Raw genomic sequence first — 15,933 nt, forward strand, 5'->3', positions numbered from 1 at the left:
CAAATATTCATAACCATGGAGGAAAAACAAAACCACCTCTCTAGGCCCAAGCCAGCCTATAGTAGAAGAGAATGGGCAAAAAACAAAATTTAAGACTGCTGATAAACAATGGGAAGTGGCACACAATGCTAACACTGAGGTTTTAGTAACATTTCTTCCTCCTCTCGTAAAAAAGAAACTATCGTTTCTCAGTGAGTATTTTTCTAAATATAAAAGGGATACTTCTATTTTGAAAATACAATTTAATGATCAAATCTCCATATCCAATACAAAACTCACTAGCAACATTCCAGTTCTCATAAGATCTTCCTGAGAAGTCTCTAACAAGGTAGTAATATCAACTGACCTTGAAAATTCTATCACTGGTACATCCTCCACATCCACAGTAGACCTCTTTGCAGTAGGTAAAAAATAAACTTTAGCCAAAGGAGGGATTTCCTGAGAAGGTTTCAAATTTTCCACAAGATATTTCTTAAAGGACTCGTACAGAGGAAGCCATTCCAAGTCGAGGAAAGTTAATCACCCTCAAGTTTTCATATATTAATAGATTTTCCAAATTTTCTACTCAACCCCTTAAATAAATATTGACTTTCCATAGGCTTTCTTAGTATTCAGAACAGTAGAGAGATTTGAGTAGCGATAGCACTTAACTGCCTGTTCTCAAAGACTCTTCTTTTCTTGTTCCTGAAATTTCAGAACTGCTTGTGAAAATAATACACAAACTGGAAACAGAGCCAGAAAGCACTTCCTAAATTCTTGACAAAGAGCACACAAAATCCTCCATTGTAACTAGCATAGCCACCAAGGAAGATTTAACCAACCTCAGCCCAGAGAAAGAGAAACCAGAACAGGAATGAACTCTCAAAGAACCACTGCATGCTGATTTCAGCACCTATAGCTGTACTTCCTCAGTCAATTAACCTGAGTACGCATGCTGCAGAGAACCCAGGTCTTCCCAGTTGGCAAAAGGGAGTGATGTCAAGATGGAGTCCCAATCATGCTGGACTCTACCGCCTAACATGAGGAATGCTCGGTCCACCATCAAGACTCAAGCACCCCGGAGGTATCATAGGTTGGTTACAAGTCTCCGGACCCAGGGGGGGGGGACGGGGGACGACTGGAATTACCCAGAGAAGTCAAACCCTGATTTCCTTGCCTCTCCAATTGCACCGTATCAGCACAAGAATGCTGCTGTTGAGACTCAGGACTCCAAAGTCCTCCCAGGACCTATTGGGTTGAAACCAGGAAGGACCGTGCTTTAAGCTTACACTTGCCCATAGTAACAAAGTACTAACACAATATATGACGTTAAAGCAGGGTACTGGAACTCAACCAGTATCTTCCTCCTAGGATGATACCATCTTGAACCCCCTGGCAAGTTTTTTTTCAAATTCTCAGCCTGTTTAGTTACAGATTTTTGGGGGTTGTTTTTTTTTTTACATAAATCTACCATTGCTTATGCTCTTTCCTATTTTGCTGATTTGGGTCTACTTTCCATTTTTTGGAATGATGCCCTTTTGGCTTTGCTTTTTTTTACCTACAGAACCATTTCAAAGAATGAAGAGCCCATTCTCCTTTGTGTACATGAAGTTTCTAAAATAAAAGTTGGCAGCACAATAGCCTGGTTAATGTGGAATGCAGATATTCCAAATTCCTTCCAAAAGTAGCAAGTTTGTAGAACAACCCTGTAATGAAAAAAAAAACAAAAAACAAAAACTGTAGGTAAGGCAAATAGGAAACCAGTGACTAATTGGCTTACTCTTCATGCTGGAGTGCCAGCAACCAAGAACTACACTTTTCAAGTGAGAAACCAAGTCAACCAATTCGGGAAGCTCAAAGGGAGGTTTCATGAGTTGAGCTAGGACAACATTTAGGACCAAAGGCACTGGAGATTCTGACAATACTTAGAATGCCCCAGATTTTTCATGAACTTGGATACTAAAGGGTGTAGAGAGATCAGAGTTCCTTATGCCTGCTGGTGATATGCCATAACAATGCAGAGACTGAACTTAATTGAAGAGGTGCTGTGGCCTGAGAACAAGAGGAAGAAGAGGTATTGGAACAAGCCCCTCAAGCCGCAGGAGAAGGGAAACAAAACCACGAGAACCTCTTCCACTTGAACCTATAGGATTTTCTGGTCAAAGTCTTTCTGGCTGAGATGGAAAGATGTAGACTTATATGCTAATTTTCTTTCCTTGATCTACTATTGTACAGGCACTAAAGCCGCCCACCTCGCTAGCTTTTATCAGATATAGAAATTATTTGAAATGTGGCATAAGGAGAGGTCCGTATCTCCTTTCCAAACTACAGTCCTTGAGCCAGGCCTTCCCATAGAATCACCTTCAGAAGGATCTGGTGCTAAATTCTCTCAAGGTTCAGGCAGTAGCTATAGCAAGTTACAGACTGAGGTCTAAACTAGGAAGTTTCCTTTTCAAAGAGTAGATCAGCTTCACCCTCAGATGATAGCTGATGGGACTTTACCTTTATGCTTAGGGCCTTAACATTTCTTCTGACACTAATTAGGGTCTACATAGATCCAGATTTTACTTTATAATGCATTCCTGGTGGCTGTCTGTTCTGAGGAAGATATCTAAATTGCAGGACCTTTATTGTAAGGGACCATGCCTGCTTGGTTCTGGCAAAAGGTTCTCTATTCGAACAGTACTGTTTTTACCCACAGTGGTATTGCTATTCCATGTAACTCAGACTATCGCACTACCAACTTTCAGATGGGAGTCTTCACAGGCTTATCCTAAGGACCTCCATTTCCTGGATGTGTGCAGGGCTTGCCTACAGTACTTACACGTCACGAATCCCTTCACAAGATTGGATCAAGTAGTTGCTCTGTTTGCTGGTCAGAAGGAAAGAGAAGTTGTGCCTAAAGTGACCATAGTCTGCTAGATTTAGAACGCAATGCTCAACCTATATCTCAAGGGGGCATAGGGCCCTGGAAAGCTGGCAGCATTTTTGATAAGGGTACAAGCATCATCAGATCTTTCTAGCAGTAATATGTAAGGTGCTGGGTTTGTGTAGAACAGATGGCTCAATGCCATGGAAGGGATCTCCCATTCAAAAAAAAAAAAAAAGCCACCAGCGCCAAGAAAGCGTTCTCCCATCTCAGCACTGAGGAAGGGTCTGCTCCAGCAGAGCCCCACACAGATGGCACTGACTTCCTGGATGTTGAGGAGATGGCGCTGAAAGGGGGCTCTTACGCAGTCTAGGTGCTCTTCTGTGCACTTCATCCTGTGCCATGTATTTCCACGCCTCACTCAACTCCTAATGCTTAGTGGTAAACTAGTGCCATGGGGGGGTGGGGGGGGGGGAGGCTTCCCCAACTTGCAGGAGGAACAAAGTCAAATCTCCCCTCTGATTCTTGTGGCACCACTAAGCCCATAGATTCTTTGCTCCCAGAGGAAAAGCGGCTGAGCTGCCCACTTTCATGCAGAGGCTTTGGGGGTCTTACCTAGGGGGTACCTTCAAGCAGGGCCTCCATTTTCCAGTTGTGGCACTGCTGCATCCTTGGAACATCCAACCACAACAAAAGGCAGCTAGGGGCATCGTGATCTAGCCCCAGGCAGCTATGTAGACAGAATGGATATTACAGATGGACATACAATGTCCACACTCACTGGCCTTAAACCCACTGACTGCAGGCTTTTGGGCCTTTAGTTTCTCCATTTTTTTTTTTTTTTTTAAGTTCTGTGAAGGGGCTGCCAAGGCAGTGGCAAGAAAATAAGGGGTGTACAAAGTGTGAACCTGTGGAGAAAAGGCCAAAAATAGTATGGCCAAAAAATGTCCAGAAAGACTAGGGAACACCATCCAAATGGTAGCTTAGACAAAGAAAGACTGAGAGGGGCTCATGAGGCAATGCGCGCACATGGAAAACACCCACGTTTGCAAAGTTAAGACTTTTACTGAGCTCAGAGTCGAGTCTGTGCTAGCACTGTGATGTCACTGCACGTATTAAGAAGGATTCTTATCCACTTTTCAAACAGAGAAACTGCCAGGTTACAGCAAGATACACAATCTTTTCTGCCTAATAAAAGCAGCAAAGGGAAGACTCACCAGATCCCTGCCCGACGACGTGGATGGTTTCGCCACGCCCCTCATCCATCCTCTCCCTCAGCTGACGCAGAAGGCTGTCATACTGCTCTGCGCTTGGACTCACCAGCACCAGCTGCAAAGGAAAGCCAGACTCTGATGCACACAGGATAGTGAAGAGCTCAGCACCATATTTCAATTACATTGGTTGCCAGTGGAGCAGCGACTGAAGTTTAAGGTTCTTACCCTTGTTTATTGTTTGTACAGTATTGCTCCCAATTATTTAATGGATTTGTTTTCTGTGTATACTCCAAGGAGAGCCTTGTGTTCCCCATCAATAATCATGTATTAGATGTTCCAACTTTTAAGGTAGCCCATATTCAAGAGACCAGGAAACGGGCTCCCTCTGTCATAGGGCCCGAATTAGGGAATGACATCCATTTAGAGACCCGGAATATTCAAGATGTTAAAAGAGTTTAGAAAAAAGCTTAAAGCATTTCTATTTGATGAAGCTTTTAATTAAGTAGTGATTAATGAGTTTATTTTAAAACAAAAACAATGCTCAACCCTTAGTCTTGTATTTTGCTATGTTTTTATTTGTTTTACTGCAATATCCATTAGCTGTAGCTCACCTAGCATAACTGAGGTAATATAGGAGAGTTATACATATTTTAATAAAAAGGTAGTGCATGCAAATAATCTGATGTATAGTCATTCATTTATTTAATCTATATCCCACCTATCTAAAATACTAGGTGGATTACAAAGGAACACACAATCAATATAAAAGCTAACATCTAGTTACAAAAAATTAAAATATCAGGCAAAGCATAATAGTATCAAAGACATTTAATAAAAACAATAAATCAAACAGTCACCAAGAACAAAACAGATATCCTGAAAACATAACTGGCTGGGGGGCCCCCGACCACTGATTTAAGCATCCCTGGATTATGCTGTACTGTAATGTATGCTTTGCTGTTATATACACAGTTTGTGGTTTTATGTATTGCTTATGAATTTATATTATGGTTCTAAGAAAAGTCCACAATATAAAAACAGATTAATTACAAAGACCCCATCCCTGTCCTAACCTGTTGTACCACTTACATAAGTTGCCATTTGTTAAGTCAAGTAGACAATTTCATTTAGACCTTATGGTTTGGTCTGCAACAAAAATTCACAACAGACCAGTATGGTAGCTGAAGTAAAACCTGGTTAGTTGGGTTTTTGTATTTTTTAATAAATGGAGAACTATGTAACAATCCAACTGAAAGGCATCTGACAGTTTCACCTACTATATAGCCTCCCCACCAGCAGAGGGCTTCAGCAAGTCTCACTCCCAGCTCCCTGGGCCAGCTCCTCATTGATCACTTGATGCAGCAGTTCCAGCCATACTTAATTCAGCTTGTCCAGTCCCTCCTTGCTTCTTCATGGCATTATCTCTGCTCCTTGATCTGGCCAGCCTTATCTTGCCTTGCAGAATACCCAGGCCTCCTGCCTTGCTCTGTGGCCCTCCAGGCTTCCTTGCCTTGCAGCCTTCTTGGCTCTCCTGGTTTGCTCAGTGGCCTTCAAGTCTAGTAGGGTTACCTTGCCCAGCCTGTACCTGTATCTAGCTCCCAGCCCATACCTGGACCCAGCTCCTAGCCGTACCTGGATCCATTCCCAATCTGAACCCAGCACCCTGCCTGTGCCCGACGTCAGCACCAGCTATGACATTTGCTAAAAGGAAAGCCCTACCGGACCCCTGAACCCAAGGGACCAATCTGCAGAGTAGGGAACTGGTTAGGTATAAGACCAGCTCTAGACATTCCATGCAGACCTGTGCCCTGATTTCAATCTGCCAGACCATCATAGTACTAATCATTTCATAGACACCAGTTCTACTTCTAAAAGTAAACAAAGCAGAAAAGCAAGACACAATGTAATTCATTAACAAGCTATCCAGTTGTGTTTGTGACCTACCCTTTACTGGAACTACAGATCAGAGATTGTGGAAAAACTGGTGTAAGGGTATTACCATGTGCCATACTAAAAACTGTTTCTTCAGTCCTTGCACATGCGAAGTCCCAGGAGAGCGTGTAACGCTCCCTACTAGGAAGTATCTTGCAGCAAATGCGCGTTTCACAAAACGTCAAGAGCCCACTTTGATTTGTGTTCTTTTCCTCCATTTTCCTCTCCTGAGAGGATGGCTGGGACTCAAGGGTGAGAGGGAAGAGAAAGAAGGAGGAAGAGGGATATCTTCTGTGTTTATCCCATGCCTTTTTTTTTTTATTTAAATTTGTACTTTATTGCATTTTTTTGCGAAACACACTTATCAGATTATGATTATGAGAAGTGGATTTCTTAAGAATTTATATATTGCTGGAATGTTATTTTCCTAATCTGTTTTGTGTATATCACATTGTTAAAATTTCTTGTATAAATGCAAAAAAATGCAATAAAGTACAAATTTAAAAAAAAAAAAAAAAAAAGGCATGCTTTTTCTTCCTTTCATCCAGGGCCTCTACTCACTCCTGGACCTTAACTTTTCTGTCTCTCCCCAAGGAGCTGCCCTGGCTTCCCTCCTGTGCGCCTTAATCTGGATGGGCTAGGTAACTGTAGCTAGTCTCTTAAGGGATTATAGGGGTCTCTATGTAATCTTTTACAAGCACTTACTGAAAAAAGCAACCCACCCCACCCCAAAACTGGACTACTAAGGGTTAGATTTTTAAAAGCCCTGCGCCGGCGGCCTATTTTGCATAGGCCGCCGGCGCGCACGTAAGTCCCGGGGCTTCGTAAAAGGGGCGGGAGGGGGCATCCGGGGGGGCGTGTCGGGAGGGCGGTCCCGAGTCCTCCGGCACTGCGGCCTGTGCCGGGGGATGCGAGGCGGCAGGCGTAACTTGCCCAAAGGTTGGGGGGGGGGGGGGGGGGAATGCGGAAGGAAAGTTCCCTCAGAGGCCGCTCCGATTTTGGAGCGGCCTCGGAGGGAACGGAGGCAGGCTGTGCGGCTCGGCACTCGCAGGCTGCCGATTTTGCGCTCGCCGACCCTGGATTTTATAAGATACACGCGGCTACGTGCGTATCTTGTAAAATCCGGGGTACTTTTTACAGCTCTACCTCTAAGTGAACAGGCTGCACAAACTTGCTTGCCCAAAACTAGTGTCACTTCTTGAGAGAGATTCTTCAGACAGCAATGAGATGTGAAGGTGTGAACCAAAGACCAAGTTGCAGCTTTACAGATGTTTTCAAATGGGACACAGCTTTTAGGTGAGCCTTAACAGAGAGCTGGAGGCAATCCAGAGCATAGCAGTGCACAACACAGTCTGCAAGCCAGTTGGACAACATGCTTTTGGCAATAGCTATTCCCAGTCTATTAGGAGCACAGAAAATGAAAAGCTAAGAATCCAGATGACATCACCTTCGTCAGACAATAGGATAACACCTTTTACAGTCCAGTGAGTAAAGCCTTGGAAAGAATGTGAGCTAAACAATAGTTTCATTAAAATGGAATGCAGAAACCATGTTTGGCAGAAACTTAAGGTGAGCGTGGAGCACCACCCTATTGTGGAAGAACCGTAGGTACAGAGAGTAATGAATGCTTGAAGCTTGCTGACTATTCTAGTCAAAACAACTAGAAATACCACTTTCCAGATAAGACAACTTTAAGGAGACTGACTTCCAATGGTTCATAGGAAGGTATCAGTTGTGCCAAGACATTTTGATCTCATGGCATCTGCGGCTTTGCAAGCGGAGGCCTCGTATGCTACAAACCTTTCATGAATTTTGACACCAATCTGCTTCCCATACCCTTAAGGGTGGTAAGTGACAACAGTACAGAGATGCACTTTGACCAACATACTAAAGCAGATCTTTCTGAGCACAGGCACAGGTTTAGGGGGGCCCTGCCTGAAACCAGAATGAAAAACGCTTCCATTTAAAAAAATAAAAAATGGAACATATGCCCTGAGACAGTTTTCTGGCTGAAATCACAATATTATCAACCTCCTTTGATAGAGATAATGAGACTACTGCATGCCAAACATTCACTTCATCAAGTGAAGGGAGGGCAGCTCAAATGACGGACAACCCGCCTTTTGAGTCAGAAGTCAATCTAAACCCAGTGGGGTCAGCTACATGCACATGTTCATTCTCACACATATACTCCCTCTTTCACTCTCATACACACATACACACTTCCTCTGTTATACACTGAAAGAACTACATCTGCCCAGGACAAACTAGAGCAATAAGGGATAAGAGGCACCTAGCCTGCGAATCTTCTGCACTGTCATCACTGTTAATGGAACTGGGAGGAAAGGCATGCAGCAGATCTGAATCCCATCTGAGCAGAAAAGCATCCAGAGCAAATCTGAGCTTGCTTTGAAGAATAGAGCAAAACTCAACCTCTGTGTTGTCTTTCGATACAAACAAGCTGTTGGACAGGCAAACCCAAAAGTTTAAACACCCTATCCACCCCACTCAATGGGGCAAAAAACCCTAAGGCAATCCGCCAGCAAGTTAGACATCCCAGAAAGTAAGTTGCTTGGAGACCAGCTCTGATTGAAAGGCCATTCCCAAATATTACTGGCAAATGATACAAGATCCTTGCATGTTCAGGTAGATTACCACTTGGTTGTCTGTTTGGATCAGAATTCTTTCCCTGAAGGCGATATGAAGACGAAACCCATGTCAAACAGTACATATCTCTGAGAGGTTAATCGGAAACAGGCATTCTGTCGCTGACCAGATCCTTTAAGACGGGAAGGATCCTGTATACACAACCCACACCCCTGGTGGATGCAACTGCCACCGGCATTACCTGATAAAGCAGAATTTGAAGAGGGGCACCTATCTCCACAACCTTTGTATCTAGCCACCGCTGGCCCATCCCATCCTGCCAGTGGCCAAGCAATGAAGGCAGCTGCGCAGCCACCAGCACATCCCAACCTTGCCAGTGGTCGAAGATTGTAGGAGATTGCACAACTGCTTGATCAACCCATCCCGCCAGCAGCAGAAGGGTGCAAAAGGATGCAGGGCCAATGGCACACCCAATCTTCTGGTGGCCGAAGACTGCAGGAAGCCATTAGCTCACCCCATCCTGCTGGTGGCTTAAATCTGGCTACTGGACTTCCCCCCCCCCCCCCCCCCTGCAGATTCCAGGACAAAGTTCCTCATGAGAGGCTTCTAGGAAAAGTAAAAAGTCATGGGATAGGTGGTGATGTCCTTTCGTGGATTGCAAACTGGCTAAAAGACAGGAAACAGAGTAGGATTAAATGGGCAATTTTCTCAGTGGAAGGGAGTGGGCAGTGGAGTGCCTCAGGGATCTGTACTGGGAACCTTACTGTTCAATATATTTATAAATGATCTGGAAAGAAATACGACGAGTGAGATAATCAAATTTGCAGATGACACAAAATTGTTCAGAGTAGTTAAATCACAAGCAGATTGTGATAAATTGCAGGAAGACCTTGTGAGACTGGAAAATTGGGCATCCAAATGGCAGATGAAATTTAATGTGGATAAGTGCAAGGTGATGCATATAGGGAAAAATAACCCATGCTATAATTACACGATGTTGGGTTCCATATTAGGAGCTACAACCCAAGAAAGAGATCTAGGTGTCATAGTGGATAACACATTGAAATCATCGGTTCAGTGTGCTGCGGCAGTCAAAAAAGCAAACAGAATGTTGGGAATTATCAGAAAGGGAATGATGAATAAAACGGAAAATGTCATAATGCCTCTGTATCGCTCCATGGTGAGACCGCACCTTGAATACTGTGTACAATTCTGGTCGCCGCATCTTAAAAAAGATATAATTGCGATGGAGAAGGTACAGAGAAGGGCTACCAAAATGATAAGGGGAATGGAACAACTCCCCTATGGGAGTTAGGACTTTTCAGCTTGGAGAAGAGACGACTGAGGGGGGATATGATAGAGGTGTTTAAAATCATGAGAGGTCTAGAACGGGTAGATGTGAATCGGTTATTTACTCTTTCGGATAGTAGAAAGACTAGGGGACACTCCATGAAGTTAGCATGGGGCACATTTATAACTAATCGGAGAAAGTTCTTTTTTACTCAACGCACAATTAAACTCTGGTGAGCCATGGAAATGACTCATAGGCAATAACTGGAGAAACAAAACCAGCAGCAATTATCTGAATGCTTTTGTCTGTCACCTGCACTACCAATAGGCAAATACCATGATTTGTTTAGCTTATTTTATACTATTAATACTATTAACTAATTTACTTAATTTTATTTTTAAATTTGACTTATCTGTTCTTAAAACCATAGTTTAATATTATGCTTTTTTTTTTTTTATTACTGCGTCTCATTTTTATTATTCTTAGATTTTTACTCCAATGTGTGTATGCATTGAAATGTGACAGCTAGTTTAATATAACTGTATATAAAAGCCTAATAAATAAATAAATACAGTAAAGTGCGCTCAGCTGAGCACACTTTTACCCACGGTTGGAAGCACGTCCACTACCCCTTATATAATAAGGGGTTTAGTGCATCCAAAACTAATAGCTTCATCAACATGCATGTGATTAGTGCTATTAGTTATTCGCCCGGGATTCAGAAAAAAAAAAAAAATTGTGCACCTGATCCACATATTTTATGCTCAGAAATTAGCTTAACTTCTCAGCAGCCCAAATATCATGGCGATATTAAATCTGAGGAACCAAGAGGTTAAAAAAAATGTAAAAGTGCCAGCAGGTCAGGTTAGGAAGACAGACACTCAATTTTATGAGCATCCATTTTCCAAACCCGCTGACAGCCACCTCTCCTGGGCTTCTGCTGCTAAGAAGGTGCTAGGGGCATGTGCTATTGTCCCTTGTGCCTGCTTTTTAGCTCGACCCCTCATTTAAATACAATATCGCGCACTCAAGAGAGGAGGCTGAGTGCATGTTAGGAAAGCGGACAACACTGAGCGCCCGTTTTCACATGCACTTTATTGTATTGGCCTAAACATATAAAAGTCACAGCCACAAAGCTGGTACTGTGGGTGAGCTGCTGGGGTCTCCTTCCCTGCGATAGCCAGTCAATTAATTTCCGACTCAGCAGTTTTCTCTTGCTCCATAATTCCCAGCTCAGTCAGCCCCCAGGCAGGAATCTGGTGCTATGAACCTTCACACACAACTACTTGGGGATTTCCCCCCCTCCAACATACACCTTAGACTGGTCACTACAATGAAAGTCTTGGACCAGAAGCAATGCACGAGGGCTCCTTCTGGACAAGACCAGGTTTATGATTTTGGCACCCAGAGGCAGGACTGAGAGCAAGATGTGGGGAGACCTTTGAGACTGGATAGTTGAATTCCCTCTACCCCCAGAATCTCATAGCAGCACCCCTTTGAAGTGAACAGAGGCAGATTGACAGCTTTTGCTACTCCTTGGTTTGAAGTTTCAAAATCTGGCACCCTAGACCAGTGGTTCTCAACCTCTTTCCCCATCGTGACACACCTGACAGACCACGCTTACAATTCACAGCAGAAATAAAAAATAAAGGTCCAGTATTATTTTTATTGTTAAGAATGACACAAGGAAAGGTTACGTATACTGTCTGAACAGAAATTGCATAAATAGTAAACATCCCACACCAAAACAGCACCAATTTCTAGTACTCAAACAGTAAACACCTTACCTAAGAAATGCAACATTGAAAATATTACACCAGGCCTTAAGACACCAATACACCACCTGTTAGGAAAACGGAACCAATGTAGTTGTAAAAGTGGTATATAAACCCTTTTAAATAAATAGACAGTGCACAGCACTATGCACCCTCGGTCAGTTTATAAAGCCTCTGTAATGCTGCTCTGTTGTCATGGGTCCATATGCATCTCTGCCCCATCTGTTTAAAAATCTGAAAAACTGGTGGGGCTTTGAGAATTTCTTAGCTCTTTATAAATTTACGTTTTGTGTTAAAACAGATAATACAAGAATACAACAGTTGACATATTTAAAGTACAAGAGAGTTTCAACACAAGACCATTTTACCCCCTTAAAAAAAACCTCCCCTACACCTCCCACACAAGCAAAGTATAGCAATACATAACAATGGTGAGAGAATAATATGAAGTATTTCAATAATCAAAAGCATATCAAACAGATCTCATAAAATACATCACCTAAACAAAACAATTAAACTGTTCATTAGATTTCACAATCAATCCCCTCTTACTTATTGTACTTGTCTCCAATGATCATATGGGGCCCATACAGTGTTGAATTTGGTATAGTTATGATTCTTGAAAAAGCACGATTCTACTCAAGACTATATATCCTACCTAAGCTATGAACGACATGCATCCTGGAGGGATCTTTAGTATCTTTCCAATGTGATGCTATCTCATATGTGGCAGGTATAAATATCTGTTGTAACAATAAGGAGGATTATAATTAAGCTGCAGACTGGGAATATTTAGAAGAGCATACTCAGATAAAGGAATTACAATTCTAGTCCAAGATATACTTAAGGTTTTTTGAATATAGAACTGTTATGATAGGACAAGGCCATAAAACATGAAAATTATCTAAGCATACCACAGCCCCTCCACTATTTATCATGTGAATAGGCAGCATGTAACTTCTTAGGCATTAAATACCATCTGAATAGTACTTTGTAAACATTTTCTAGAACGGAAGACTAAACAGAAACTCTACTGGTATGTTAAAAGTTCTCAATCTGTTAGCTTTTCACCTAGATCTTTCCCATTGCACACTAATTGGAAGGGGAGTCTACAATTCCTTATTTAGTAAATTTAATCTTTGTGATAGCTTCTTTAAAATTGTCAGCTATATTACAATAACCTAAAAAGTTTTGCCATTAGCCAAATCCTCAATCTTTGCCATCTTTATATAGTGATGAATTTGAGAATAAAAGGAAATAATTTCTAGCTTCAGGTATCAACTTTTCCTTTAAATCTTCAAAGCTCTGTAAATCATTCCCCTCCCAAAGATGTTCCATACACAATATTCCCTGATTAGACAGCTTTGATATTTCTCAGGTCCAAATCTGGGGGAATATATGTACTGTGACATCAGCTTTGCTCCGTCTCCCATCTGCTGGCAGAGGTGCATAACCCACTGGTCATGGATTAACTTGTCTGAATGCTGAGAAACTAAAAATATTCTCTCCTTCCCACCAAGTGTACATTCCATTGAGCCCATAACTTTAAAGAAGGATAGTCTGAGGCAATCTCCAATAATGGTCTCCAAGTTTTTAGGCTGCCATATTAAGGCCCATAAAGGCATTACTCCCACAATATCTGGTTCCAGGATCACCCAGGTTTTGCTGGTTTTTGTTTTATGCCAGTCAATAAAAGCCCACAATTGAGATGCAACATAATACCAAATTCTCTTTGGTACATTAAGTCCACCTCTCAATTTCAGTTGGTACATCACCTGTTTTGAAACCCTGGGAGGCCACCTCCTCCAGATAAGATTAAAAAAAATGCATTGCTGCCAGAGCTTTAACCTAGTATTTGGAATTTGAATTGGCAAAATTTGAAATAGATAACTCATTCTAGTTAAGATACACATTTTTACCATATAACCTCCAGTATCAGCACCTTGTACTAAATCATTTGCTGTAACCCTTATTGCAAAGGGGTCCAAAAATAAAGCAAAAAGTGGAGGGGAAAGCAGGCAACCCTGACACGTCCCCCTGTCTACTGGGAATAGCTCAGAATATCCTCCATTCACACAAACCCATGGATTGTCAGACAATTTCTGGATCCAGTTAAAAAAAAAAAAAAAAGAATTTGGTCTATATAACCCATAGTTTGATCTCTACCAGGTTTAGCTATTACCAAAATTCCCACTGTTAGAATTCAGCAGTAATTACCTTTGAGGTAATTAAACATTTTCGTCAAGGGTAGAATTATAGTGGGTGCAAGCACTTTATAGAATTTAGCAGTAAACCCATCCACCCCAAGTGCTTTACCAACTTTGAGATCTTTAATTGACTGTGGCAGTGCTACAGTTTATTTCTTGATGTAAAAAAGCTGAATGGTCAGTGGACAAACCTGGTAATGCTACCCCTTCCAAGTATCTGGCTATCTCAGAAGCCATAGAGTCCTTAGTATACAGTTCACCATACAACTGCATAAATTGTTTTCTGACATCAGTACTTGAAGTCATGATGGTATCATACGTTCCCTTTAATTTTTACAATTTGATTTTGAGTACCTACAGCTTTCAACTTTCTCATCAAAAATCTACCAGCCTTATTATCACCCTCAAAATGAGTTTAGTTTCTTCTGTGTGCAATAGTATCAGAATCTAAGGCGGCAAGTTCTTTAGCCTAACAATTGTGTCCATATCTCTATATTCAAATTATTCTTGTGAAGGCTCTCTAAAGATATCCTAATTAGAAGGCAAATTCTGAATTTCCCTCTTTTTTCTTTAATAGGAAACCCTCAAAGATTTACCCCAAATCACTACCTTCAAGCAATCCCAAAGTAGTATTGGTGATATATCATCCACATTGTTTAGACAAAGATTCAGAGTTTTCATCCTGAAGTTGTAGACAATATTCAATGTCTGAAAGTATCATTTAATCTAAAAAAAAAAAAAAAAATCTACTCTTAAAAAAAAACAACAAACCAACCATCATTCCATACAGGGGCATGATCGAACCAAGTTATAGGACCGATATCTGTTTCCACCATTTGATTAACGATTGCTTTCTCAACCAGTATACAATCTATTCATGAGTAAGATTTGAGGCCTGGAATAAAATGCTTGTCTTTGGAAAATGTCTCCAAACATCAATAAGATTCCAAGTATTTATGAGAGCTTTGAGTTTTGTTCTGTGTCTTAGAAATTTGGCTCCCTCCAGAGGAGTTATCTAATGATATTGAAGTCCCCTATGTAATAATTGTTGCTTTGTATATGTGTTCAGCCTTTTCGCATTTATAGAATATATCCTAAATTGAGACATGATGGGGGGGATAAGTAAGCCATGTATCGCCATTCCTTATGTAACCAATTTATATATAAAACCCTATATAGATCTCACTCGATAGGATGCAGGTGTATACATGAAATTGCATATCAATGTAAATTCATAAAAGAATGACCATCATATCAAGACTCTGATAGGCTTATGCAATGTTGAAATTTTGCCCATATCAAGTACTTGTATTTTTAATCATCAGTCATTCTTAAATAAGCGAGGGGCCTCCTCTCACTGTGTGCCCCAAACACTTTAATCTCCTTTTGGTTTTTTTGAAAAAGATTTTATGCTGCTCCCCCTGCCCCAACAAAATGGGAACATTTCCTCCGCCTGGGCTTACAATGCTGATAGCCGAGGCGGAACGTGGCAGGACAGCTGGAGTTAGTGGCACCAGCATGGTCTCTTCTTCTCACCCGTGGCCCGGAAGAGGAAGTGGTGTGCATCCATGAAGTAAAGTACATGAAGCATCGGCCCAAAGAAGAGCAGGGCAGCCCAGAGCAAAAAAAAAAAAAAAAAAAAGAGAGAGGAGCAACGTCAGCCCCCATGACCAATGGGACTCCTTTCGAGGACTGGAAGAGAAGGCTGTTGCTGCTGCTAGTTGTTCTTCAGTGGGGACCACGAGAGAGTGAATAAGTGAGCATGTGTGTGAGATTGTGTATGTGTGTGCGCGAGATAATCACTCACTCACATATGTACTAAGAGCCTGTTGTGTGAAAGAGAGCCTGTGTGTGATTGAAATAATATGAATGTGTGTGATTGAGATCTGTATGTGTAAGTGAGAGCATGTGTATGTACAATTAAGAGCCTGTGTGTATATAAGAGAAAGAGCATGTGTGTAACTGTGATTGAGAAACTAAGTAAGAAAGAGAGAGCATATGTATATGTGTATGATTGTGAGCCTGTGTGAGGAGAAAGTTGCAAGCAACTCAGTCTCCT

At 41.7% G+C, this 15,933-nt stretch overlaps 1 protein-coding gene across 5 annotated transcripts in view; it reads right to left on the minus strand.

The window, feature by feature from the left end:
* Window positions 1–15,933, minus strand: part of GTPBP1 (GTP binding protein 1) — a 100,411-nt gene that overhangs the window by 61,189 nt on the left and 23,289 nt on the right. For 4 of the 5 annotated variants that reach the window (XM_029590203.1, XM_029590200.1, XM_029590198.1 and 1 more), the window contains exon 2: window positions 4,066–4,177. The exons of the other annotated variant lie outside the window; for it this stretch is intronic. In XM_029590203.1, coding sequence (XP_029446063.1) covers window positions 4,066–4,177 — 112 coding nt within the window. The remainder of the gene's footprint in view (window positions 1–4,065; window positions 4,178–15,933) is intronic. 5 annotated transcript variants of the gene reach the window in all.

Source organism: Rhinatrema bivittatum, chromosome 2, assembly GCF_901001135.1.
Source record: "Rhinatrema bivittatum chromosome 2, aRhiBiv1.1, whole genome shotgun sequence".
NCBI classification, from domain to species: Eukaryota; Metazoa; Chordata; class Amphibia; order Gymnophiona; family Rhinatrematidae; genus Rhinatrema; species Rhinatrema bivittatum.